The sequence below is a fragment of the Idiotropiscis lumnitzeri genome, chromosome 3, assembly GCF_059441095.1.
Source record: "Idiotropiscis lumnitzeri isolate Australia: NSW breed Sydney's pygmy pipehorse chromosome 3, RoL_Ilum_1.0, whole genome shotgun sequence".
Classification (NCBI taxonomy): Eukaryota; Metazoa; Chordata; class Actinopteri; order Syngnathiformes; family Syngnathidae; genus Idiotropiscis; species Idiotropiscis lumnitzeri.
The window spans coordinates 12,263,110-12,290,241 of record NC_142393.1 but is presented as its reverse complement, the minus strand read 5'-3'; the positions used below and the strand labels follow the sequence as shown (position 1 = coordinate 12,290,241).

The window sequence follows — 27,132 nt, the reverse complement described above, 5'->3', positions numbered from 1 at the left end:
GTTGCACTGTGAAACTGGAACATTGTGGTTTATCTTGGAATGTTGTTGAAGTGCTCATTCCAAAATGTAATCACTTGGAGAGATTTGCAGAAATCATAAAAAAAATCAGCTAGTTAATTATAATTATTGAGAAAATTAACATCATCATATCTTTATATACATGAATATTGATTATTGAGGATAACGTACAGACATTTACATACTCTATATAAAATACTTTTTATCATGATACACTTCATGCCGTTTTTCTGACATGGAATCAGACTAACTTTTTTTTGTTTTAGGTCAATTAGGATTACCAACATTTATTTCCTCAATTTTTCCAGACATTTATTTCAGTTCTTCAAAGTCAGAAGTTAACAGACAGTAAGATTACAATGTCACACTTGGGGAAAAAACATGTCTTTGTGATTCATTGACATGTAAGTTAGAGGCACCTGTGAATGTTTTTGAAGGTACACCTGAAACACTGCTGCTTTGTAAAACAAACTCAAAATGCACCCACCACTGCTGTGGTCTTAATTCAGCATTCCTTCTTTTGATGTGTCCTAAAAAACAAAGGAATAACAAATTGTGTGCAACGTTTGTGGTCAGCTCAATGCATGCATCCCCCCCCCCTTGCTTTAAATCAAATTACACAACAGAAACCTACTTGTTGCCACCATGTGAAAGAAAATGCTTCATGCCCCTCAGGCTAACTCTCCCCAGCCAATCAGAGGGAGGCCATTTGCAGAAACTCTGTTCACAAATCACACAGTCTTGTTTATTCGGAGAATAATCTTTCTGCCATATAGGATGGAACAGAGGAGGAGCTGTTAAAAAAAAAGACATGCAAAAAAAAAAAAAGCAAGACAAACAATTTGGAAACCTATGGACACACAGAAGAATGTTACAAAGTCTCCCACGGTAAGTTACTGACTCCCTTTAGCTTTGATTGACAGATGGTTTGCGTGACATTAGCTCCAAATTAATCTGCAAATGTGATTCTATGTGAGAGGTAAAATAACTAAATTTGAGTGTGCATGTGCGAGTTGAAGGTGAGCTCTGGTCCTCCCCAATTATCATAAATTGAAGTCTAATTTTTGCTAAAATCATTGGAAACTGAATTTATTTACACTTTGTGGTGTTATTTTAAGTTATGAACACTCTATATTGTGTTAGTTTTAACACCTGGAGATATTTAAAAAAATGTATTAAAAACACTTTTAAAAACAAAAAGTAAAAATGAGCACAACAAACAAATCAATTCCTTTCCCTTTTGCGGTAAGTTGTTTTCTGAGCAGTTTTATGACCTTGTACTGTCTTAATACTCCATTCCAGAAAGCCCATGTTCTAAATGTCATGGAAATGTTCCTGAAAAAGAGAAGTAACTCTGCTAGTAATAATCTACCAATATATATATATATATATATATGATAATTGTTTAGTGACATTCACACAACTTGACAGCACGTCATTGTATTTTAGGCTGCACATAGTTATCACCGTATCAAAATGCTTCATCACATTCATCTTACATTTACGTCAGTGTTGTGTAACAGAAGTGAAGGGAATATATTTTTCAACTTCTCGCCCGTTTAACTCATTCACTACCAGCCGAGTAAAAAAAAAAATGGATCTTTGACGTCTTAAGCCGTCAATGGCAGTAAATGAGTTAAAGGCAAAGGCATACAAAGGGGCTACTAGTATTACATAAAATTTCCCTAACAATTTTACTGCTAGCTTATTATATGCTTGCTGCTTTGCTCATATGACCACATTTGCTGTTTGCAACTGGCAGCAACCAAGGCTGCAACATTTTATTTCTCATTGTACATATTGCAGTTCAGAGCATTAATTTATAATTATTTTAGTAAGTCTGATGAATTCCACTTACCGTGTGAAAATACAGGAATGTAGCATCTTTCTCAAACTAGAGAAGTGCAAATGTGAAGGGGGAGCTGAATTAATAATGTAATGGCCTTTTCTGAGCACCATTAAAATCTGAACATGTTAACAATTTCTGTTTGCAAAAAAAAACGAAAACAACAAAACAAAAAAAAATTCAGATAATTACTTTCACATGCATTTATCTAACACACTTTGTTCAAACTTCACAAGACATATTTTAGGCAACTATTTTACCCTCATTGAATGTTAGGATCAATAATTTGTTCTAATTTAAGAGTGGTAAGGGTTAATCCCATTGTCATCGCATGCATTTTATTGTTAATGTGTGAATTTTTGATGGTGTCCGTGTTAGCTGTAAAGTCATACATGTGTGTAGGTGCTTGTGTGTGTGTCAGTACCATTTAGTCGATGGTTAGTAAAAGGTTACATAAGTATAATCCTGATCTTTATGATGCCGTTAACGAATTAAATGTCTCCACTGAGAGCTTGACAAATGTGTATCCGTGTGTTTGTGTGTCACAAGACAGACACACCAAAGACAGTTGGCAAAGTACACATTCCATGGGTGTGGATCAGTCACAGGAAATCCCACTCCCTTCCTCAAAGGTTCCAAATTGAAACACGTGTGGATGTAAATAAACACACGCTAAAGACAGATTTGCACACAAAAACACACTAAATTACATAATGACCGTAAATATCCAACCGCAGAACCCACCCTTAATGTAATTATGTATATAATTTTAACGTGAACATTTGTTATGCTCAAAGCAGTTGCAAAAGTACACACACACCCTACTATATATTTGTGATAAAAAAAAGAAAAGCCTGGTAAAAGAAGTACTGGTTTAATTTATGCACTTGGAAGTAGAAATTGTAAAATGTAGCTACTTACAGAACAAATGTTAAAGTTACCAAATATATATTCATTGTATTAAGGAGGAGAGAAAAAATCTTGCTTTTTTTTAACCTAGTGTAAAATAGCTAAACTTTTACACTAATCAAAACATGGATTCATTCTTTTTTAGGGGGTGTGATTCTTGTCAAGATCACAAACTCGTTTTTCTCTCTATCATCTGCGCAGATTGAAAAACGTCAAGAGCGCCTTGAGCAAAATTATCAATAGACAGAGGAGAAAATACCTCGCTGTTTCAAATGTAAATAAAAAAAAATTAAGAAAGTAGAGTAGTGGTGTTTATGTAATTTGTTACTTTCCACCACTGGTTAAGTTTTTGTGTTTATGGTTTTTGTTTCTCACTTGCATTTTTAGTCTTTGTACTTGGAATGCAAAACTAAAGACATTTTCATTGACTGCAAGTTGCTGAGCTGCAACTTCACAGTAGAGGGCAGCAAGTGTTTACATGGGAAATGTAAAGCGTCTGATGTTTCAATGATACACAAATTTACATTCATTAGTGTCTCATCGTAAATATCTTACCATTCCCTTCAATTACTTTGCTTTTTAAATATACAATTAAATGTGCTTCCAAGTTCACGATCAGTAGGAGAACATCAATAGTTAAAATGGTCAAACGGAAAAAGGGGCCTAAAAGGCAAGTATCCATAAAATCGGATGAAACCTTTTACATTTTACAAGACAGATTTATCAAACGATGTTCGGGAGCAAGATTAAGGCCATTTACGGCACACTTCCTGTTTATGCTTTTATTTTAAAACCTAGTCATACCACTTCCGGTGTACTATTTAGCGGCTTGACTAACATTACAACAGCACCGTAATCAGATGACTTTCCCATCAGGCTTTGCTACCGGTACAAATTATTGTGTTGTGCCTCTTTAATTTGTCATTTTGTACAGATGGGTTGTGATATAGTTAAGAGCCACTGTTTCTAATCATGTAATTAATTATTGTGAGTTGGAGTCACTCAGAAAAAAGGTAGGCAGCCAGTGTTATGTACAACGTAATGTGATCATAATAAGAAATACATGAAATAAACATGGACGTTCAAGAGAAGCGACCTGAGCAGCGTATTGCAGCCTGGCCCATCGGGAATAAAACAAAAAAATTCAGATTACTCACTCCGGAAAGAACCCTAAACAAAACATTTGAGCGATTACTCGGAAAACCGTTGTGTTGTTTTCCAAAATGCTTTTGACCATGTGTTATATTCTGATTATGATTGATGCAACACCTTGCGAGCCAAGCAACAATGTGTTTCCTCACCTGCTTTTGTGCTTAAAATACATTTGAGGTAGCTCACTCGTAATGCTTTATGGATCAATAAAGCTGCAGTGTCAGTTTAACGGCAGAGCAAAGTGCAGATAATCGTGAGAAAAAGTGAACCGAAAGTCTCGAGCTTGAGCTGAGACATTCAGGCACAGTCGTTTGGCCTTAACTTTGGCGTCAGCACATCCAACACAATATTTATCTGACCCAAAGCTGGGACAACATGATAAGCATGACGAGTGAGACTGGTCATCATCTGACAACAGTTACCTCAGGCAGCTTCAAGAATCAACTGGGCACCGTATTTTCATTGGAAGCATTCCCTTTATCTGGGCTGACAAGTGGTTAGCTTGTCCACCTTTAAGCATTCCATATGACTTTCAACTTTTTTCTTGTAGTACTCTGACTATCCTCGTAATGTTTCTGTCCCGTATCATTAGGTTCGCCAGCCAAACGAGGCACATAAAGACAAACAACCATTCACTTTCATAAGGACAATTTAGAGCACATGTGTCAAATTCCATGTATATTTGTTTATATTTGAACAGTTTGTACTTGCTAACATTACATCTATGCTGACAGGACGTGGTAGGAAAGGAGTAACTGGAGAAAACCCACACAAGCGCAGGGAAAACCATTCAAACCTCGCGTAGGAAAGCTGCAGCCCGGATACAAACCCTTTACCTTTGACCTGCGAGGCGGATGTGGAAACCACCACCGTCCACCATGCGCCTTTGTAAATATCATTTGTTTTGATTTAAGTTTGTAGTGCAGTCTTTTGCCCCAAGTCAGCTGAAATAGGCTCAGGATAAGCAGAGATGGGCATTTTATCCCAGGGACAGAACTGACGCCCATTTTTGGGACAGAGGATGAGAATTTCTTTTTTTTTTAAAAAAAGGACAGACAAAGCAAGGCCAGAAGTGAGTTTTTGTCTGTAACTAACAAAATTACTGCATGTATAGAATTCAAATATTTGCACTCGGAGCAGAATAAAATCTTGTAAGCCCATTGCTTGTACTGACCCTTTTAACTGAGAGTTCAGCTGAGAGGGAAGAGTTGGAGAGAGAGAGAGAGGAAGTTGGCAAAAACACAAGCGTTACATTATGTGAGGAAGAGATTGAGAGCCAAAATAATATACAGATCAATTTTGGACATTTCCGTTTTTTGTGGTTTAATAATATATATTAATGAAAAAAATTATCAAATCAACATCAGATACAGAAGGTTCCCGGGTTTACGACGGACTTCCGTTCTGTTCTAAAGGTGGTGACTTGTTGATTCTTACTGTAAATCGTGCGATTATCCATCACCATTGCAGTAGTAAAGTCAATAATTACATTAACTCTTAATGTAAAACACTGGTCGGCCATAAAAAGAATCAAACGGAATAAATTGTAACACTTCTAGAGGCGTTACATACCTCGCCGTTAGTAAACAAACGTTACGTGGACCACCCTGTAAAGTGATGATCACGTGATGCTTTTGATGACTCCGCACTCGACTTTTGATTTTAAATGACTATTAAAAGCAAACGCCTTCTGTCATGCTGCTTGAATCATTAAAACGTAAGTAGTGAGGTTAAAGACCTACGGAGGTCACGTGCGTGCCAACGCGTGCACTGCGCGAGCACGCACACTCGCCACTCCTGTGCAGGATTGTCTCAAAAGTGACGCAGCACGACAACCTGGCCAAGCTCGGCACACTCGAGTCCAACTTCGGGATGCATGAGCCAACGAAGTCCGGGAGCGGTACCGTGGTTCCGTTTTTTCCGACGAGGGTGTGCGCGCCCCGTGCTTGAGTCGCGTGACGGAGGGGGGGGGGGACTTTCCCGATTTTCTTCTGCTCGACTGTGCAGATGTGAAACAAGATGCATCTGTTCAGGAGTTACAATTATCAAGTGTTCCCGGACCGAGGCTCAGTCGACACGCCGACCATACGCGGCATCAGCTGGGTATGTACACTTCTAACTGCACTCTTGAAAGGACGCATTGTTGTATTTTGCACGCAAATTACACGTTCAAATGTGATGACACAAGAGTCATTACACGTGTCGTTTATGCACGTCATCACATAACAGTAATTTATAGATGCCATTATAGAATCGAGGCTACAGTGCATTCTTATTTTATGGAAGGATAACAAATAATGTGTAACGTTAATGTAAGGAGAATTATTATCACTTTAATTGCCTCCGAATGACATTTTTTTTGATACAACACAAATACCATGTGTCGTTTTGGTAGTTAAATATTACTTGTATATGTAGAGGTGGCACATTCTATTTATTTACAATTAATCGATCATCAATTAATTGTTTAGAAACATTGTTTAACTTAAAACTGTCCTCATCAGAATTTCGGCCTTTCAACAGTAACTATTGTCTGATTTGTGTCGTCCTCCATGAATATACTTTGGAAAACAGTGGTCAACATTTTTTGACAATTTTGAAGTTTTTTTTTTCCAACAGTGTCAATTTGAAATAATTTCCTTTTGTTTAAAAGTCCCATGGCATCAAATCACTTTTTTCTTCACTGTTGTATGATATTGTTTGCATGCAATAGGCATTGAAAGGCAAATGCCTGCAGAACAAGCACATTTGTTTGCGGTAATTGTGAAGTAGATTTATCATTGAAATACATGCCCACTTTGTGTTTACAACATGCTCTGTCAACTCCCAAAAAAATGGCTGACAAAGCGCCTGTGTCTTGTCAGCTGCTAACCTCATAAGACCTGAGGAATAAAATGCTTCAATTTATTTTGGGAGAAACTCCTAATCATTTTGAAACAAGAATTGTGCTGCATGTGTTCAGACACATTTCACACAAAAAAAAAATACACAAAGGTGCATTTCCTAGTCAGTCAGCCTCAGATTGCTGGGGTGGACTAAAAAAAAAGAAAAAAAAAGGAGAGGGGGTACATTCTCCTTCCACGGGGAGCAGAGCACCGCACTGCTGTGGCTGCCTCAGAGTGCACCGTGGATGGGCGCAATTCCACCAAAAGTGCTCTGAATGTCAAGGGAGCCAACACAACGAAAATATGTGGAAGCTACATACCTGCAACTATTAAATCTTAATAATAAATTCAACTCTTGCATGCCGTAACTAAAATAGCTTTGAAAAATGTCGTTGTGGACTTTTCCAGCCCAAATTATCTGGCATGGGACCTTTAATAACGGGATGTAAAAAAATCATATTCAATAATTAAAAAAAAAAAGATCTTTTCATTTTTCTTTTTTTATTGCTAATTATGACATTCCAAAGACTATAGTTTAGATCGTATATGATTAAAAAAAAAAACTTGGAGGCATATACTCTACGATATGTATTTTATGCTTTTCTAAAAAGCAACTCCATATAAAGGTTTTTTCTATTTTCTACGAAACTGCACTATTCAAAATGTTTGCATTTTAGCCCATAACATTTCATTGGATTAGAAAAATTATTTTGTTATTGTGGGCAGGGAATGAACAAGACATTTTTCTAATCGCGTGACCACTTCACCTCCATGTGCTAGTTCAAGTCCGAAACTCTGCAGGCGTTTCTGGAAGCTGATTTTGTGCAGCTCTTTGGGTGGATACAGGAAGACAACCAAAGTTTTTTTGTTTTTTTTGGTATTAAACTCCCGTTATAAATAGTGTATTGTTTATTGTTCACACTCCCTTCTTGGAGAGCCTGTAGAGGAGTGTACAGAAGGAAAATTGTCATTTCCAGGTCACATGGGGAGGCAACACTCAGATGCCTAACTTGTTCTACTTTTAGACTTTTAATATCAATATCTTATTAGAGTTTACATTCAACAACCTTTTTTTTTCTCCAATCAGCGACACCTTTTATGGAACACACTTTGTTCCAAGCAGCGCTGATCCGAATATGCGGATGTTGTGTCTCTTCAAGTAATCTTACATAATAAATCACGCAAGAAAAGTTGACGCCACGGAGGATGTCCGCCCGAGTTGCCCACTGTCAGAAACGGGGCAAAAGTCCAGCCTGAAAAAGCAACATGAGATGTGACAGAAATAAAAAGTTTAGCTTCCATGCACTTTGGTCATTTCAATCTTTAGTCGTTTAGCAGCAATTCAACAAGTTTGCGATTTGCTAAATGATACAAGTCATGTGGTCATTTTTATCGTCATTTTTACATAAAGATCCTTATTTTCTACAACCTTTCCATGACTTTGTGTCAAGTTTCATTTTTGTCTCATGAGTCCATAAAACTGTTCCAGAATTCTTCAGGCTGTCTATGTACCTTTTTGGGCAAATTCCTGACTTTTTAAAAAAAGTTTAAACAGAATTTTGGAGAATAAATGAAGATATATAGTCAATAAGGTGTTTTCCATGAAGAGAGGGTTGCCCCCCCCCCCTATAAAAAAAATAAAAGAAAAAAACAAGTCCAAACATTTTTATAAATATGTGAATAAATGAATCAGCAGGGGCCAAACTGCAAGTATGTGAGGGTGTACTATATACTGTAAAAAATAATCAACTGCAATCTAGGAGGGCTTCACTAACACCTGGAAATAAAGGCTGAATTATGTTTTATTTGTATAATGACTAACCCAAATGTTTTCAGTCTTGACCCTACAATTGCAATGTTTTTGAAGAGTGGAGTGTGTCGCTGGCGTTGGTCTGGCGAAATCCTTGTAAAAAATAAATAAATAAATAAATAAATAAAATTAGAAAGTCACTCTTCAGACAACTCCCAAAATGGCATGTTTTTTCAACCATTAAAATGACATTGTCAAACGGAGCAGGCGAAATCCTTGTAAAAAATAAATAAATAAATAAAATTAGAACGTCACTCTTCAGACAACTCCCAAAATGGCATGTTTTTTCAACCATTAAAATGACATTGTCAAACAGAGCAAGACATTTTTAACACTTTTGGTAAATAATTTGAAAATAACAGGAACCACATATGCGGACAGAGCAGTATAGATCTGTTAAAAAAAAAAATTAAAAAAAGTGAAATTGACCAAAATGTGCCAGGCCAGCCATATGTTTCTTGTAATTCATAATTAATATTACTGCATTTCCTTCCTGCAGTCGCATCCGGTATACAGGCCAAAATACTTAACATTCCCCAGTCTCCTGAAGGTGTGATTGTGTGTCCATGGGGGTCAAACTGGTTTTTCCACATTTCCTGCATATGCCTCATGCATCATTTGATCCAGATCCTAATAAAAAAGACGAAATGTCCTATATGTGGTTTTACGGCGCCATTAAATAAAAGTGTACATGATGTCTTTTCAGCACCTCATTAGACTAAGCAGCGAACGAGCTTCTATGTTTTCCGAGCGCAAACAATGAGAACCATTAGTCGGCCAGCCATCATTCGTTGCGTGACCTTAGCATGACTGATTAGGAAATACAAAAGTGTATGCAGGAGAGGCGACATTTAACCGATGCATCTGAGATATGACATGAAGGCTGACTCATCAATGAGTCCGCTGTTGATGTGTGCATGACGTGAAACTCGGAGTCAGTCACAGACATTCTTTTTTTTTTTTTTTCAAAAAGCTAGTCGCAAGAGAGGATGGAAAAGTTGTTAAATACGTTTTAGTGACAATATTGCCAATTAGGCATTTAACTTTGGGTGCTTCTCTTTATACCACAGGTGTCAAACTCAAGGCCCAGGGGCCAGATCTGGCCCGCAACCTCATTTTATGTGGCCCGCAAAGGGCAAATCATCTGCATCAACTTCCAGTTTCTAGCATATTTTCTTCCCTTTTAACAACACTGAGATATGAGATATTGCCATTTATTTGTCACCAATCCACCCCTTTTAAAATAAATTGAAATATTGTTGAAAAATTACTTACTAGCTTCTGATTTCAAAACTTGCTTTCCAATCAATTTATGTGGGTTCACAGTCATCCCTCTGAGGGAAACCACATCTACGATGTGGCCCGTCCACAAAAATGAGTTTGACACCCCTGCTTTATACCCTTTATACCAAGCACACCTTTTTGACGATCATGATTCAGCCCTGACCAGCTGACATACAAACACAACCCAGCTTTTGCAGTGAATAATTCACACATGCAGATTGTCAAGGGGTACAATTTTAGCATTTTTTTTTTAAAGATTTTATGGCATCAGTAGAAAATCAAACAGATATACTATCAGTCAGTGGTGTCCAAACTATGGCCTGGGGGTATTTGCGGCTCGTCAACTATTTTCAGTGGCCCGCGGTTTATACGAAGCTCGTTGGTGGTGGTGGGCAGAGTAAAAATGGATGATTTCACTATTACTAATAAATTGGGTGATATATTGTCGATCTTTTCTAGATATGCAAGGATACAAATAATGAAATTATGACTAATAATAACAATATTAATAATGTGGGGAATAAAGATAATTCAATTTCAGAAGCAAAAATTGTTTCTCCATTTTCTGCTGTTTCTCCAGGTCCGATTTATGAACATTAATGATCCTCAAATAACTCAAAAATGGTTCGCTTACTCTCGTTTTCTCTTGTTTTGGTTTTCAATGTGGAAATGAGACTTGATCACTGTTCAGCGCACGGGTGGATCTGGTCTAGTGGGATTCCTTAAATCCTATTTGCCTTATCACCTTTAACAAAAAACTGTCAAGTAGTAGTTTTCAAACTATCTAGAAAATATTCAGATTAATTGCTTGTTTAATTGATTTGAGTGTGTTTTGCATCCTTCAAATTTTTCTGTATAACACCTTGAGTTTGGACAGCCCTTGTGTTACTTGTTACCCTTATCCTAAATTTGGATTGCTTGACCTTGGTCAAACTTTATTTAGATATGCAGACGTAGCTCATGAATGATAACATCCCTCCCTTTCTCATTCATTTAGACTCCACTTCCAGAGGCGCTGGACTCAAAGGACACAATGAAGCAGGTGCGTATATGGAACAACACCCCAAGCGTGGCCCGAAGATAGAAGTTCCCCGGGTGTAGCTGTGCAGCGCTTACATGCTCTCAATGTGCTGAACTTGTTCTTCTGTTGTGTGTAATATCTGTGCCAGTGAACATGCAAGTCTTGGAAAGCGCATTCCTGGCAAGGCAGGCACTCATAAGGAGTATAAAGGGCACTTGAGTGCTCACTGCTAATTGACCCCCCCTTGTCATCTTGGGCTCGGCCCCTAACACTGCTCTTTATCTCAGCTTGCCTTAACAAAGTGGTAAGGAGAGAAGAAGCAGCAGCATATTGATAAACAAGGTTTGGCACTGTGAGAGAATACTATTTGGAGTCAAGACAATGGCGCAAAAGTAATCTAATTAGAAAGCCGTGATTAGGCGAGTTGTGGGACATACAACGTCTTATTGTGAAGAAAAGAAATTGAGTTGACTTTCCCTTTAAAGTGTTCCCCGCCTAGTCGAGATTCGATACTCGTGATGTCATCTTTTTTGGAACCTGTGCTCCGTTCTTCACTGAAATACTCACCTACTTGCTGTTTTTATAAATGTAGTGCATTTGTAACATCTTGGAGGAACTAGGAATTATGTTCAAATTGAAGGGAGACACGCCTATGTCCTGCGTTAGACCTTAGTGAAAATTAAATTGTAGCAAATGGAAAGTCTGAAATTTGAGGCAATTCAAATGGATAATATGGTAAGAAATTGATTTATTGCAACTAGTAATCCCCCAATTTGAATCAAAAGCAGACATTAGTGCCGATAAAACTGCAGCAAATAGAAATTGTCATATTTAAGCTTACCCATCTGTATATCGCAATAAGAATCCAATTCATTCGTAATCGGATAATTTAAAGCCCAAGCAGAGTGGCTCATTGCTATCTTCCTCTGGAAATTTACTTGAAATCTGAGGCCTCTCCTTATCCTCTGCGACCATTTTGAGGAGTGGCAGAAGGCTATAAATTCATTTAGACAATAGGGATGCTGGCAAGCTTGACAATGTATGTTTGGATAAGTAAACAGGCCAACAACCGACACATTGTATTCGTCAGGCACTGGTCATGTACCAAGTATAAATTAGTAATATTTAATTAATTAATAGAAATTAATCAAAGGTCAAGATTATTACGATTAACGGAAACTAATCAAATATCTTAATCCAAATTTTGCAATACAATTTATACCAGAACCAAATTCCATATCCTGTTAATGTATTACATGACTCTAATCAAATGATTATAAAAATATTGATTTATGATTGCAATGCATGAAGACCATATGGTGTGATCACACACACTCATTGTTGAAGCGTCATTTGAGCAGTCTAACTCGTGTCGCGCAAATGCAGCTACTGTACTTGGAAAAAGTGTGCCATTCTCCTTCAAATCTCCGTGTCAAATCACACAGTGTTGACATGGTGGGCGGAGTCATTCCACCCAACAATACTAATGACTCAAGGAATGCACAAAGGCAACATGCTGCTGCAGACGTGTAGACAATTGCAACACGGCTATGAAGTGCTCCCAAGCATGTACGATAATGAACATCTCCCTCTATGAGAGTAACTAATTAATGAAATGAAGTGGAGCAAATCGGGAAGTTTCCGGAATGGCTCACGTATGTTATGTATGCCTCAGAAATGCTGATTGGCAATATGCTCCCCATTAGGAGGGGGCTTTTCCATCTGACCCTTTAACGTCACTCTAAAACGGGTTAGCTGCGTCAAGCGAGTTGCTTCTTACGAGTCATTTTAAACATTTCCCCCATTGTGCCTGTCTTCCTTCCTTGGGAAATACTGATTCCTTTTAGCCGCTGCAGCCTGAAGTCTCTTTTCCTTCTCTGGCAAAAAGATATGCTACAATCCATAGAATTAGTCTTGTGGTTCATGTTGCATGTAATCCAGATTTGCAGAAAGACAATTTTTCCGTATTTGTGAAAAAAAACATACATGGCATTAAATCACTTAATGGATCCTCAACTTGTTGTGTTCAAAGAACAGTATTTAAAGTTGAGCTACATCCACACCAAACTCTTCTGGACAGCAAACAAAGCATTTTAATTTGACTTGGGCTCGAACGTGAGCGTCTGCACCCATGGATGATTCAGTGTGAGCCCGACCGGCTTTCAAAATAAAATATGACTTACTTAATGGTGTTTTTCTAATAGCCTGCTTTGGTAATGGAAAGTTTGTCTCTTGGGAAAAAAAATGAAAAGAAGTTGGTGCCTGAGAATGTCCCAGTGGGGATCGAAAAGGGAAATGGGCCCCTGGGAAACGCTAATGTACCTTGTCCTCATGACTTCATCTTTGCAGTCGGGCAAGACAGGGTGGATTTATTTGGGGGACGGCAGGTCTGGGAACAGACTGCTTCAAGTGCATGGAGCAGATTTGCGTCACCATTCCTGATCCAATCACAGAGCAAAGACGAAATGTTATTTTTGTGTCAACCAAGGTTCCCTGCGATTTTCTTCATATTTATATTATATGACTCACGCTCTTGAACTCGAATATATAAATGGGCTTTCATTTTGTATCGCTCTTTTCTATCTGCAAGGTACTCAATGGGCTCTAAGGCTGTCTTCTAGTTTACCAGCTGTTGACGCAGCATCAGGAGCAACTGGTAGTTCACGATCGTGTTTAGGGACACGTCGATATGATCACAAATGCTCAGGAATTAACCCACAACCTTTGAATTGGCTTGTCCACTAAAATCTGTTCATGGTGCATTGAAGATTTCAGAATTGTCTTTGGTGTTGTGAAAACATTAAGGTGACAAGGGACTGGATCGAGTTGTTGGTGTTAACAAAAACCCGTACATCAGGTTCACTGAAGACTTTCGTCGGTTTGCAAACACACGTACTGTACATTAGTTTCACTGAAGACTCTAAATTGGCTAGAGTAGATAAGAAAATGTGTGTCAGATAGGGCTGGGCGATATGACCTCAAATCAATATCGCGAGAAATTGAGCAATTTTACCTCGATAACGATAAATGCACGATAAATCCCCAATTCTGTTTAGCATTTTCAGGTGAATTGTGTGAATGTTGGCTAAGTCATTGCCTTTTCTCTCAGTGCTTGTGTGGGTTTTGTGCAGGTTCAGGGGCTTCCTCCCACATTCCAAAGTCGGGCTACCAGTTTGATACGCACTTCTGAAACAACAAATTTGCTCAAAGTACCTTTATCCAGCCTTCCATTGTCCGAACTGTTTATCCTCACACCGGCATCCTGGAGTCAATCCCAGCTGTCTTCTGGCTTCTTCTCTTGGCCTTGTTTCATTCATCTATTTTCACATGATTGGTCCAAATATTCATGCCGCGAGTCAGGTTAGTGTTACCACCTTGGACAAACAGCAATGCCTGGTGGGAAATCTGCCACACAAACAAACAATCGTCTTGCTTGTAGAATCACAAGCCCGAACACGGGATGAGACAACGAGGTTGAAGCAAAATGACCATTTCGTTTTGTTGGTGTGTTAACAAGTGTAAAGAATAAAAAAACAGGCTAACCACGTTGACGCACATTCTTGTTACATAATACTTGTTTCTGCACCAGTGACTAACCGGGCTCCAGCCATTCAAGGTCTTTTCAGGTCTTGGACCCGCTCAGGTTGCGTGCATGCGAGGGGGAATGAGGAGGAATTAAATGGCAAGTTGAATGAGAACGAACCGATGGTGGTCGGGATGCCTTTATGTGTCAGGCGGACTTGTGAGGACATTTTTAACACAAATTACAAAGACCTTCACATGTGCTCTTGTCATGTGGGCTCATTCGCTCACACGTATGCGCTGAGACTGAGTACACAAAACCATGCGTGTCCCAGCTTTTCTCAGCTTGCCTTTGGACATCATAAAACACAACCAAATGTCACATTTATACCCCGATATGAATGTAGCTGTGTTTCATGACTCACTGCTCCTCTTTGTGTGTTTAAGTTCCTCTCAGAGCGCGTGGCGAAGGCCGCACGGTCGGTGTACAGCGTGATGGTCGTGAAGAACCCTGACTTGATCCGAGATAGGAAATACCACCTCAAAACTTACAGGTAACATGAAAGTTGCTTCCGTCTCATAATGCATAACGACTAGAGATGGACATTAGAAATTGATTTGGTCAAGTTAATCATCAATTATTGACGTACTGTATAAATTTTAGATGACAGTCCAAACATCCGCCTCTACATTAACACACGGACATTGATTACATAAAAATGTATTTCCAAACTGGTGCCCATACCAAATGACAAGCTCTGTGACTCACGTTGAAATTCAAATGTGTGTCATAGACAATGTTGTACTGGTAAAGAACTTGTCGACTGGCTGATGGGACAAAATGAAGGCCTGCAGTTGAGAAGCCAGGCGGTCGGAATGTGGCAGGTCCTGGTGGACGAAGGAATCCTGGTTCACGGTAGGACATGGAGACATTTCAATCACTTCAGGAATACTGACATTGAAAATGAAGAGGAAGAACAAAAACCAGCCCGGTTACCCCAAATAACCTTTGAGAAATATAAGTTTAAAAAATATGATGAGTGGAAGGCTGATTACTTGGAACATGCACTGACAAAAAAAAAAAAAAAGCAAAAAAAGTGCCATCAAATCTTCTTAACTGGTATTTTCTTTGAATATATTCAACTCATGATATCTCAGGCAGCGCTCAGACATGCTTGAGGAGCTCAAAATGTGGTGAGTTGAGTGCGCGCACAAAATTCACCCAGTCAAGTATGCACGAACTACCGGAGAAGTCGCATTGCCTGCTTGGAAAACAAAGTTCCAATCAAGCGCGAAACACTCCATCATTCATTCAAGTGGGTCACTTGGAATAGATTTACACTTCTTTTCAGTCAGCTTGAGAGACGGGCATTCTATACTTTGTTTCCAATGATCCTACTAAAAAAAAAAAAAAAAAATCAAAGCACAAGGTACAATTGTTTGAGTAATAAAACACTATAAATATTGAATTGTACGAGCATTGAGTTAAAATCTTAAAAAATAGCATTTAGCGCTTATGCTAGTGCTACAATAACTGAAAGTTGCAAAGTTATTTTGGCGCATTACAATAAATCAGCCGACGCTCATTTGTAACAAGACTACTTGTTGCCATGACAACACCAAATCCAGTGTTCCGATATCCCAAATGGACAACACGCGCATGGCAAATTAGCCACATTTATTTGGTACACCTGTGTTTTCTTTGTCTTTGCTATGCCAAGTGAAACATGAGGTGAACTTCCACGACAAAGACACGCAGTTCTACCGCTTCCTGGATTCCGAGTTTGGACTGAACCACCTAACAAAGGACTCGGAGGACGAACTGCAAGAAAGTTTGTCGCTGCTGTCTCAGCTGGGCCCCGACGCCCTGCTCACGATGATCCTTCGGAAATGGTCAGTGCGATGGCGCTTGAATAACACACAACACCGGCCAGTCACAACGTTCACGTCACAAATCATTGGTGCCAGGCTGGCACATGCCAGAGCTCGGTCCACAGGAGACCGCTGAACAGGTTGTTCGATGTTAAGTCCAATTCCTGGCGAGGTTGGGGCTGTGTTTGTTTTTCCAGTCAAACCCTCTAAGCTCAATCGCTTTGTGATTCTGAGGAATTTGGTGGCCTTGTCAATTTTTCCATGTCTTTATCGTGTTCCTCAAAGCAGCCCTGACAACTGCAGTGTCGCATGTTTTGTTGTTACTGTTGAGCATTCATTTTGCCTTATTTTAATGGACCATATAACTTATTACAATTTATGCGGTGCTGTAGATAAGGCAATAATTTTAACCAACGTTCAGTGTGGTACTGTATATAGAGCCACACAATAAATTGGGTGTATTCTGTTAATTTTATGTCCAACTTTTGAAGTAGGTAGGTTGGTAAATTCACATGCGCATATACCAACATCTGACTTTCCATTTACAAATGCATAAAACACTTTTATCTGAAATAATCTTGCCTATTGAAACGAATGGAAAAGCCGTTAATCTGTTCCAACCTCTCCTAAAAAAAAAATAAAAATAAAATTATATATATTGTATAATATTGTACCTCATGAAAGGCACACAGTAATGCCAATGAAATCTGATGTAAAGAATAAACAGTTTTTGCAATAATTTCTGCTTCATTTTAATGGACTAAGTGCTGCCCCTTCTGATGTGCGCTATTTGGGACAGGGGTATAATACTGTCAGAAGCGTTTCACTAACTCATCAAATTGCAGTAATACTCAGTCTTGGCTCATTATAAAAAATACATTTCTGTGAATGTTGCTATATTGTCTGTCTACATAAGTTGCTTCAGCGTTTATGTTCAAATAACTGTTACTTAAAGGCTTCGAACACCCCGACATCAATGCTGTTTGTTAGCCTGTATCAGTCGTTTTGCATTTTGCAATAGACTAAATGGAAATTCCAAGTGTGTTTAAACAACATTTGATTCTCTTTTTTTACTGTTTAATTTATCAGTAAACATCTTTTTTTTTGGGGGGGGGGGTGATAAACCGCTTGAAGCCTCTTTGGAAGAATTCTTCACTGTGTGCCAAATTGCTGCATATTGTGAAGTGAGTTAAGTTCACTACCATATGTGCTCTTATCTCAAATTTTTGCTCCCAAGTCAAAGCAAAACAATAGATGTAAATCAGCCGAGCAATGTAATCTCAACAAAATGTTTTGCCTGTTGTGTTTAGTCCGAATCAGAGAAGTGCTGAGGACCTGGAAGTCATTTATGAGGAGCTTCTCCATGTCAAGGCCGCCGCCCATCTTTCCGCCTCGGTCAGTCACTCTTATTGACCCGTTCGCCGGTTATTGGCATCCTTGATATAATTCAAACACCTCTGGTATTCCTTATGCAACAATAGTTTTCACTTTAGTTGTAAGATGTGCCTATTAGAAGGAAACAAACCCTTTCATGGTTTGATTTATTTATTTATTTTTATTCTTATTTCTTGAAGCCAACTATTGTCGCTGCTGTGCCTGTAGGTGCGGAAGGAGCTGGCAGCTGTGCTGGTGTTTGAATCGCATGCTAAAGCCGGTACCGTCTGTAAGTTGGCCAACTTTGTACGTGTACACACATCCCCCTTTGGAGCACAACACGATTTTTTTTTATAAATCGTGAGTACAATCAGGAGCATTCAAGAGTCTTTGTACCATGAGTATGAAAGATTCAGTCATGGTCACCATGTCGAGATATGAATTCTAACAATTTGTACATGTTATCTGATCTCACACTTGAAATATGTTCACTCAGTTTGTGTTGTGTTTGAAGTATTCAGTCAGGGGGACAAAGGCACTTCCTGGTACATCATCTGGAAAGGTTCTGTCAATGTGATCACCCACGGGAAGGTAAATCACTCCGCCTAATGATAAAACTGAACAAAAATGATTCATTTCCTACTTGACACAGAAAGACATATGCACATATGCATAAACCAGTTTGCCATTATACTCTCGAATTTATAACCGCTAAAGAAAGAAACGATCCATTCAGGGAGGGCGGTCAATCCCAAAATTACTTGCAGCTCACTTTACGGTGTACATTTATTCATGTATTTATTTAATTATTTATTCATTCATTCATTCTTTATTATTTCGATGATGTAGCCTTATTGTACACCAGCCTAGACAAAGATGTCTGTATCCAACAACTAATATGCGTTCTATTAGCCTGACTATGGCATTTATCGTTAGCTTTAAAATTGTGTAATTATTTTTGTAAAACTAATGATCAGCTTGACTGCCTTTTTAAATGTTCACTTTGATAGCTTCAGCTTGTCTGCATTACGTCTTAATTTTCAGCTGATAAGATACTAATACGATTCCATTACGATACATATCTCAGAGATGGGCAACTGGTGGCTCTGAGTGACCCGTTTGTTCAATTTTCTCCCCCCCAAATTATTCACATTTTATTTTCAATTTTTTTTTTATTAAATTTTTTTCCCCACAAACGTAAAAAAGAAAATCCACAAGAAATGCTGGTAGACATAGAGTAACATTTTAAAACAGAGTGAAATAGGGGGGATCCGTCTGCAAAACTTGGAAAATATTGGAAAAGAAAAAAATCAGCGGATCCGTGTGTGCCGAGTTGCAAACATGCAACGGTGCAGCCCCCCCACTGATTGATGAACATGTGTGAATGGATGAATGTGAGTCTTTGCAACATGCGTAGTTATATAAGTGCACTCCATTTACCAATTTAGCACTTACATGAAAAAGCGCCCTTTGTACTGGGAAAAAAAATGGTTCTTTGCTTCAAACCCTTTATTGTTGGGAAAGGATAGCGGATCTTTCATACAACATTGAAAAATCTCTTGAGAGCACCTATTTTTGCCATACATCTGGTTAGGACGTGTATGGACATCTGAATGCATGCATATTCAAATTACAAAAATATTATTAAATAAAATTAAAATGAATGACTAGTTAACACAAGTTCTTAAAATCTTATAAATCGAGGTCGCAGGAGTTAAACGGGTTTATAATGCGAATCTTCGGGTTCATTAACAGTGTAAAAAATGGTTAATGCAGCACATATAAAAGCCACATTGACAATGTGAGGTGTGTGCATTCAGGGTCTGGTGACCACCCTCCATGAGGGCGAGGATTTCGGGCAGCTGGCCTTGCTGAATGACGCCCCGCGCGCCGCCACGATAATCCTGAGGGAGGATAACTGTCACTTTTTGCGTGTGGACAAACATGACTTCATACGAGTTCTCAAGGTCAGCTGACTTACGCTCCACTCCACTTCAATCATTTTTTTTATTGTTCTGTCATTTTATTGTATTTCTCTGACTTCAGGATGTCGAGGCTAATACGGTGCGACTGGAGGAGCATGGGAAAACTGTGCTGGTGCTGGAAAAATGTGCCAACCCAGCCGAGCAGGGGGGAGCTGGAAACAAGTATGGGACCTCCTAAATAATCTACTTTTGATACCGTTATAAATGCCCAATTGCAAATGACTATACAATATATTCATTTGAAAATAATATTAAATTCCAGTAGTTTGCAAGGAGCATGAATAATTAAAACCGATTAATTTATGGTACAAACTAATGAACTCATCTTGTTAAAAATTTCTTTTTCGTTCTGTGCAGGTACACCGTGATGTCAGGAACGCCAGAGAAGATCCTGGAACACCTTCTGGAAACTGTCAAGTTGGACTCCAACGGGAATGATGCCATCGGTGAGAGGTTTTCTCATCTCTTCTTGTTTGTTTGACAAATAGATCACCACCTGATTGTTGATCGTTTTTTTTTTTTGTTGTTGTTGTTTTTTTACTGCCTGCTAGATTCATGTGTGATCGACTTCCTCCTCACCCACAGAGTTTTCATGCCCTCCAGTCAACTGTGTCCTGCACTGCAGCATCAATATCCTTAAGTCATTGGTGTTCAAACCGCCTCAATTGAAGTCTTTAAGATCTAATTGTAGACTAGAATTTCCGTAAAATGTGGACTCAAACCGCAAATTTGCCACGAGCGTTAACCCCCTCCATCTTAAACAGAGATTTGGCTTATATGCGGAGTTTCCTGAGGAGAGTCACATTCTCATCTATTCTAATTCTGTTTATTTATTTTTTTGACAAGCTCCATTTTGAAGTGGTAACCGTGACTTTTTTTTTTTTTTAAATCAAATCTGTACACATTAAAGTAGTCGTACGCAGAAAGTGTGCCGTGTAATTTTCATTTTGGCATTATGTGTGACTTTATACTTGTTTCCACTTATTTCTGCCAGGATGGCCGAGTGGTCTAAGGCGCGGCGTTCAGGATCCAGTCTCCCCAGGAGGCCTGGGTTCGAATCTCGAATTTCCCCATTGTGGGACTAATAAAGGGCAAATTATTATTATTATTATTATTATTTCATACAGGTAGGTTGGCAGTATTTGTTGTCTCTCATTCTTGTTTGTATTCTGTTTTCACGAACCATAAAAAAAACGTTTCAAATGAATGCTATTAAAACATGCCAAAAATGTATTTAAACGGGGCATTTTGATTCACGGATTTACTTTTGTCACACTACGAACACATCCGGGCTACGGCGCTCCCGGGGGGGGGGGGGGTGTTACAAAACAATGCAGTTGACATGTTGGAAATTAAAAAAAAAAACTCCGTTAAAAATTAGTTGATATTGTTGGTATACCAGCTCAATCGACTGGATTTGATGTTATGAGCTTTGTCAATCTTTATCCTGGAAATGATGTTCCTTAACCGGCGAGGCACCTACCAGGCTGAGCTCTCAGAGGGATCGGAGCAGGAGAAGGCTGCTTACATTCTCAACACGAAGCAGAAGGTGGTGAAGCTGGTCGGGCAATGGGTCGCGCTCTACGGTCTTCTGCTGAGAGAAGACCCCATTGCCTTAACCTTTCTGGAGGTGAGGCGTGAGATCGGTTTTATATTTTTGTAAAGCAAAGCTCAAATCCAATGAAGGTGTGATGTGTAAAATGGAAACACAAACTGAACACAATGATTTGCAAAACCTTTCTATTGAATACACGACAAGGTCAAGATAATGTATTTAATGTTTAATTTGATGCCTGTAACATGTGCCAAAAACTTTAGGGAGGGCAACAAAAGACTGGGAAAAATGAAGAATGCTTAAACCCCCCCCGAAAAAAACACCTGTTGGAACATTCCATGTTAACTGGAACGTGTCGTCATGATAGGGTAGAATTGCAGTATGCCCAAAAGGCTCCGCTATTCACAAGCAAGGATCGGGTGAGGTCCACCACTTTGAACAACTGTGTGAGCAAATTATTTAAGAACAATGTTTCTCAACGTGCAATTGCAACAAATTTTAGGGATTCTTCTTCAACGGTACTTAATATCATGAAACCATTCAGAGAATAAAGAGAAGGGGCTTACGAGCCACATTCTGCATCTTTTCTACATCAAGGGTTTGTAGTTAATTGGTGAGAATATTAGACAGGCCTGCCAGCAGTCCAGTCCTGCCTCTCTTTTGAACATGACATTTTTTGTCTTTGTAGTGCATTCAATTGAATATAGATTGAAAGTGAATCACGTATTCTGTTTTTCTAAAAGTACATATGGACTGTATATTTTGTGTGTGCTGTCAAACAGAAGCTGAAGAAGGACATTGCAGCTAATTTCCGTTTGTTTGGCGTGCTGAAAGATCAATTCCGGGACAGAAGAAGAACCAAAGTGTAATGCTATGACCTCAAATCATCCTATAAGCAGTCAAGACTTAAAACGCAGCTAATGAAGTGCATTGTCATCTTCACCAGGTTGGAGAATGGATATCACTCTTTGGGCAGGGTAAGGGATGTAATTATTTGTCTGTCGTTCTGGCTATAGTGTATCTGTCTGGTGGAATGTTCTCCAAAAGTCGGAGGAATTCAAAATCGACACATAGTATACCAAAGGCGAGTGTATTGACTGAACTGAAAACGACAAAAGGAACATTATAAGGTCATTTAATGTTTTACTTCCTTCACATCAGGATTTTACAAGCTTTCCTTTCATTGTGGCCAAGCTGAGCAAGTTGAAATGCAAAACAAAACTTGACTCTGTCTTTTTTTTTTTTTAAGATAGCATGTGCGTATTTTTGCCAACCTCCTCATTGTGCTTTCGGCTCTATATCCTCTCGCCTTCATCAAGCTGACTAAATGTTTATTTTTAGTCGCAGTGCATTTCCCGTGTGGATCACAGTTCAAACGTGCTTTTTCTGAAATGTGTGAAATGTTACTTCAATCGTACCTGTACAGTTAATAATTATTTTATAATGGCAACAGGATAACCTGATTCCACAAACTGTTTTCAAATCAAATTGAAAATCAGGTTGTTAGGTTGGCCAGCCTCCTGAAAAAGATGTATTCTACTTTAGTTGTACATTCGGCTATAAATCATACACCTTAAAGGGGAAGTCAACCCCGAAAATTATTTTCAATAAAACATTCTATGCGCCTTCACTTTTCGTAACATGGCATCCTGATTAACATTGTGTTCGTGGAATGTGAGTTAAGCAGCAAAATCCACCCGCTTTTGTCCATTTCAGGGCGTGGCCATTTTGTCACTTTTTGTCAACTAAAAATGACATCACAGTTGCTCAGGGCTCAGGTAACGACAAATCACGGCTCACCTCTTTTCTGAGGCTGAGCCATGATTGGTCATTAGTTGAGCCATTGTCATTTCCAGTCAGCAAGTGACAAATAGACAAAAACAGATGGATTTTCCTTCTTAATTTATATTCTACAATATTAATCAGAATGCCGCGTTTAGACTAGTGGGGCTGCATAGAACAATTCTTAAGAATTTTTGGGGGGTTGACTTCCCCTTTAATTAATGAATATTTTTTTATCTATACTAAAGCAAAGGTGATAGAAATGTGTTGATTTCCCGTTGTTACTCTGATGTCCTCAACAGAACTACTCATTTGACTGGTTCCCTCTTAATGAGGAGCCTGTTGGACGGATACAGCCAATCAGAGCGCAAGATAAAGGTGAGCTGCCAAAACATTCTGATCTAATCTGACAGATTTGCGCATTCGCAAACTGGGCTTTTTTTTGGCCAACAATGTGGAAAGGTTGTCTTGGCCATTCAGTACCAGCACAGTAATGTGATGACGTTCTGCTTTGTGGTGGCAGTGTTGTATGAGATTTACACGCCAGACCACCAAGCTCTCACGCTGATGTTGCCGGTCAACATGTCCGTCCAAGAAGTGATGCTGTCACTGGTCAAACCTGGAGGAGATCACGTGCTGGTCAAGATGAACTCAGCAGGAGGTGCCAACCACAAATCATCGCAGGTTCTGCTTTTCTTTCTATGCTAGTAAAAACCTTAACACCCTGACAGAAAGAGTCGAGTTGAAATTGGATGGCACCGCCGTGTTCACCGCGCTGGGTCTCAACGAGAGACTCTTCCTCTGCACCAGTGGCCAAGTCGAAAAACTGGTAAGGGTACTTGTCCTGGAACTTTTCTGACACAACAATTTATTTATTTATTTTTTTATTTTTTATTTTTTTTTACTACATCCTCTATCTTCTCTCTCTTTCTCTGTCTCTCTTCCCTCAGACTCCCATGAAAGAGCAGCAGGGTCCCGAACAAGGAAGTGCCAACACGCTTGAGCACATGTGCTCCAAGGACATCGCCAGTGAACTCACTGACTACGACTGGGAACTGTTCACCGCCATGCACGAGGTCGGTCGTCAGTTTGTGTTAATTGCAAGAATAATCTTGGTCATTATAAGAATTCTAAAGCAATATTAAAGTTGTTTTGAGATGATTGATCCACTCCTTGAATACTGTAATTTTCTATATGATTGCTTCCAGCTTATGATGTGATTCTGAACTCACACATGTCGTCACCTCTTGTATTTTCATCGCCGCATTGAGGATGATAATCCTCTTCCCGTATCTTCAGGCTGAGTTTATCCATTACGTATTTGGACGTCAAAAGTTGCCAGGTGCCTTAACAGCCAACTTGGAGCGCTTTGTGCGCCGCTTCAACGAGGTTCAGTACTGGGTGGTGAGCGAACTGTGCCTTTGTGGAGACCTGGTCAAACGAGCCATCCTGCTCAAGAAGTTCATCAAGATCGCTGCCGTGTAAGAGCTTTGTAAAAAAATAAATAAAATAAAATTCTATCCTGATCATACACATGCTGTGAATTGGGAGATGTATGTTCATGGTTGTTAATAGCATAAAAATACAAATATATTTAACTCATTTCAATCTTAACGACAATAGATTATTGTGCTTGCAGTTGAGCATTCAGAGCTTTATAAATGAGAAAAGAAATCATCAGAATCTGAGGCTCGGAGCTAAAAGGGTTCACATTTGAATTTGCGTCAATGCTGAAATAATTAAAAAAGTCACTTGCTGCTAAGTCGGCATATCCATTCTGCCACTGTTCCTTTGAGACGGAACTTCACAACAGAACCTTGTCCATTTCACCGGATCAAAACTTAATAAATAAAATGGCCTCCAGCGGTTTTCTTTTTTGCACCAACTGACTTTGTGTCCTTTCAGATTAAAAGAACAAAGGAATCTCAATTCGTTCTTTGCCATGATGTTCGGTTTGAGCAACAGCGCCGTGCATCGGCTCTACAAGACCTGGGAGGTGACACTTCCACACTTCCGCTTCATGAGTGACATTTGCGTGTGCGCAACGTCACCGTTGTTTCTCATCTTTAGCCTTTTTTTGTTTTATGTAGAGAATACCCGGTAAGACCAAAAGAATCTACTGCGCCTACGAGAGGCTGATGGTAAGTCGGACTGAAAGTATTTTGTGTCTTTGTAGCTCTACCATGTTCATTTTTTTCACAATTTAAAAGAGAAAAACGGAACCATCTGGTGGCCACGGCCCTTAATGCAAAGTCTGCTGTCTTTTTGCCAGGATCCTTCCCGTAACCACCGAGCTTACCGGCTGGCTGTTGCCAAGCTCAGCCCCCCTTACATCCCCTTCATGCCTCTCATACTCAAAGGTAACCAAATTCCATCGTCATTGAACCGCAACGGTACAGTGCAGAGACATTACAGGCGGAAATGACTGCATGTTGTGTCTATCGCCAGATATGACATTCATCCACGAGGGAAACCCCAACACGGTAGACCGGCTGGTCAATTTTGAGAAGATGGTAAGACAGACTTGTGCTTGCTGAGTTGTAGTTTCTGAACAAATGCTAAATACCGCCTTGTGACACCTGTTCCAAACTTAAATCTCCTCCACCCGCAAGCGTATGATTGCCAAGACTGTGAAAATGGTGCGAGTTTGCCGGAGCCAGCCTCATGGTGAGTGTTAATAATGTTGACAATTTGCATATGGACAAAAGTATTGGGACACACGTCTTAACAGGACCGGTACCGGTCCAAGAAAAGCTGTGCGAAATGACATCAACGGACACTTTTCCACTCCTTCTGCAGTGCCTTCATCGCCACAGAGAGGCCTTGCTGATAGAATGTTTCTGGAAGGTCCTGCTTCTCGCATATCTACATGTAGGTCATAGATCGTTTCTTTTTGGGGGGCTCACAGTAGACAGGTGTTTGGTTTAAATATCTCTATGACTGTTAAATTTGATTTGTTTATTACCAAAGGCCTTTTTAAGATTCATGTCTTGAGTTTATGTGATACCAAAAATGCTCAGTTTGAACTGAAGTATATTTGTGCTTGAAATTGCCACACGGAAAATGATTCTAGACAAGAAACGAGTTTGCTGCGATGCACAATGTAAATTTAAGAAATAGAAACTGCTCGTTATAATAAAAAAGGAAACCAATTGGTCATTTGTTAAGTGTATTTATTTTCTCTTTTGTATTCATAATTGCCCTTTTAGAAAAATACATAGAAAATACATTTTACAAAAAATATTACACATACTAGTAATGCAATTATTATTGTCATGCCTCTCGCGGGAATTAAGCTGAATGTGCCCCAAACGAGAGCAGGTAACCTAGGCCAGTGGTTCTCAAACCTTTCACTCCAAAATAAAAGTGCAATATTAAAATTCAGTATCGTAATAGGCCTAACTGTTCATCAAAACACGCAATTTGTTTAGCAAATATATTATAAAGCCACTGTAACATAATCCATATGTATTTAGGGAGTGATTCTTTAACACGCCGCTAGGGGGAGTCTGCTTACTACCAGTAGTAGTAGTGGTGTACCACACCTGGCCTTGATGCATCTGATTCTTGCGACTCACCGCTTTCATTTTTACATTTATCAGCTAAAAAGAACTAAATCATTGGTGACTGTCTTGCCTTGTTGTTCGCCATCCTTACAGACTCGGACCACGCCTTCCCTTTGCGGAGTCCCAGAATCATCCAGCAGTATATTCAGAACCTGAATGTGATCGACAGCCAGCGCAAACTAACGCAGCTATCGAGGACACTAGAATGCTAGCATCCATACCTACGCAAAAACTCTGCGGGAAAATACTCAGCTCTTGTTGGGATTGACTCGAGGTAGAGAAGACTGCTTCATGCTGAGTCACAATCAAACTTTCACACCTTCCGACACGCCACTGTTTTTGTGTTATTTATCGTATATATTGTAAGTTCATGTAGACTGAAGTCACACACAATTTCACAAAACGCCAGAGGAACACATTCAGCGTTTCACTATTTGGTCAGTCGTTTATGCACAAATGTTTATAGATCAGTTCATGTACTATATATGCATATTTCATACATTTGTTTTTCTTAATAAATTATTTTCCCCATCGATTTGTATTTGATTAAA

The 27,132-nt window shown here is 39.2% G+C and overlaps 1 protein-coding gene across 2 annotated transcripts; it reads left to right on the top strand.

The window, feature by feature from the left end:
• The first annotated feature begins 779 nt into the window (after positions 1–779).
• On the top strand, positions 780–27,112 carry rapgef3 (Rap guanine nucleotide exchange factor (GEF) 3). 2 transcript variants are annotated; one of them, XM_088289333.1, is made up of 27 exons: positions 780–906; positions 10,902–10,946; positions 14,895–15,001; positions 15,242–15,363; positions 16,169–16,340; positions 17,630–17,714; positions 17,922–17,982; positions 18,208–18,284; positions 19,514–19,660; positions 19,740–19,840; positions 20,036–20,124; positions 20,230–20,308; positions 21,158–21,308; positions 22,016–22,098; positions 22,180–22,210; positions 23,318–23,393; positions 23,539–23,676; positions 23,747–23,844; positions 23,966–24,091; positions 24,315–24,496; positions 24,921–25,011; positions 25,106–25,156; positions 25,288–25,375; positions 25,464–25,528; positions 25,628–25,682; positions 25,815–25,886; positions 26,675–27,112. In XM_088289333.1, exons 1-27 carry the CDS (start codon positions 871–873, stop codon positions 26,791–26,793), a joined length of 2,547 nt encoding a protein of 848 aa, XP_088145459.1. In that variant the 5' UTR covers positions 780–870; the 3' UTR covers positions 26,794–27,112. The 2 variants fall into 2 exon arrangements, with proteins under 2 accessions (XP_088145459.1, XP_088145458.1); XM_088289332.1 differs by lacking the exon at positions 780–906 and adding an exon at positions 5,618–6,028.
• The last annotated feature ends 20 nt before the right edge of the window (positions 27,113–27,132 follow it).

What these genes read in the sequence shown, in the direction of transcription:
- rapgef3 (XM_088289332.1), top strand. Translation starts at nt 5,945, where the DNA reads ATGCATCTGTTCAGGAGTTACAATTATCAAGTGTTCCCGGACCGAGGC. An exon ending in CCATACGCGGCATCAGCTGG is followed by an intron (nt 6,029 to 10,901) that starts GTATGTACACTT and finishes TCATTCATTTAG; the next exon opens with ACTCCACTTCCAGAGGCGCT. An exon ending in CATGCCTCTCATACTCAAAG is followed by an intron (nt 25,376 to 25,463) that starts GTAACCAAATTC and finishes GTCTATCGCCAG; the next exon opens with ATATGACATTCATCCACGAG.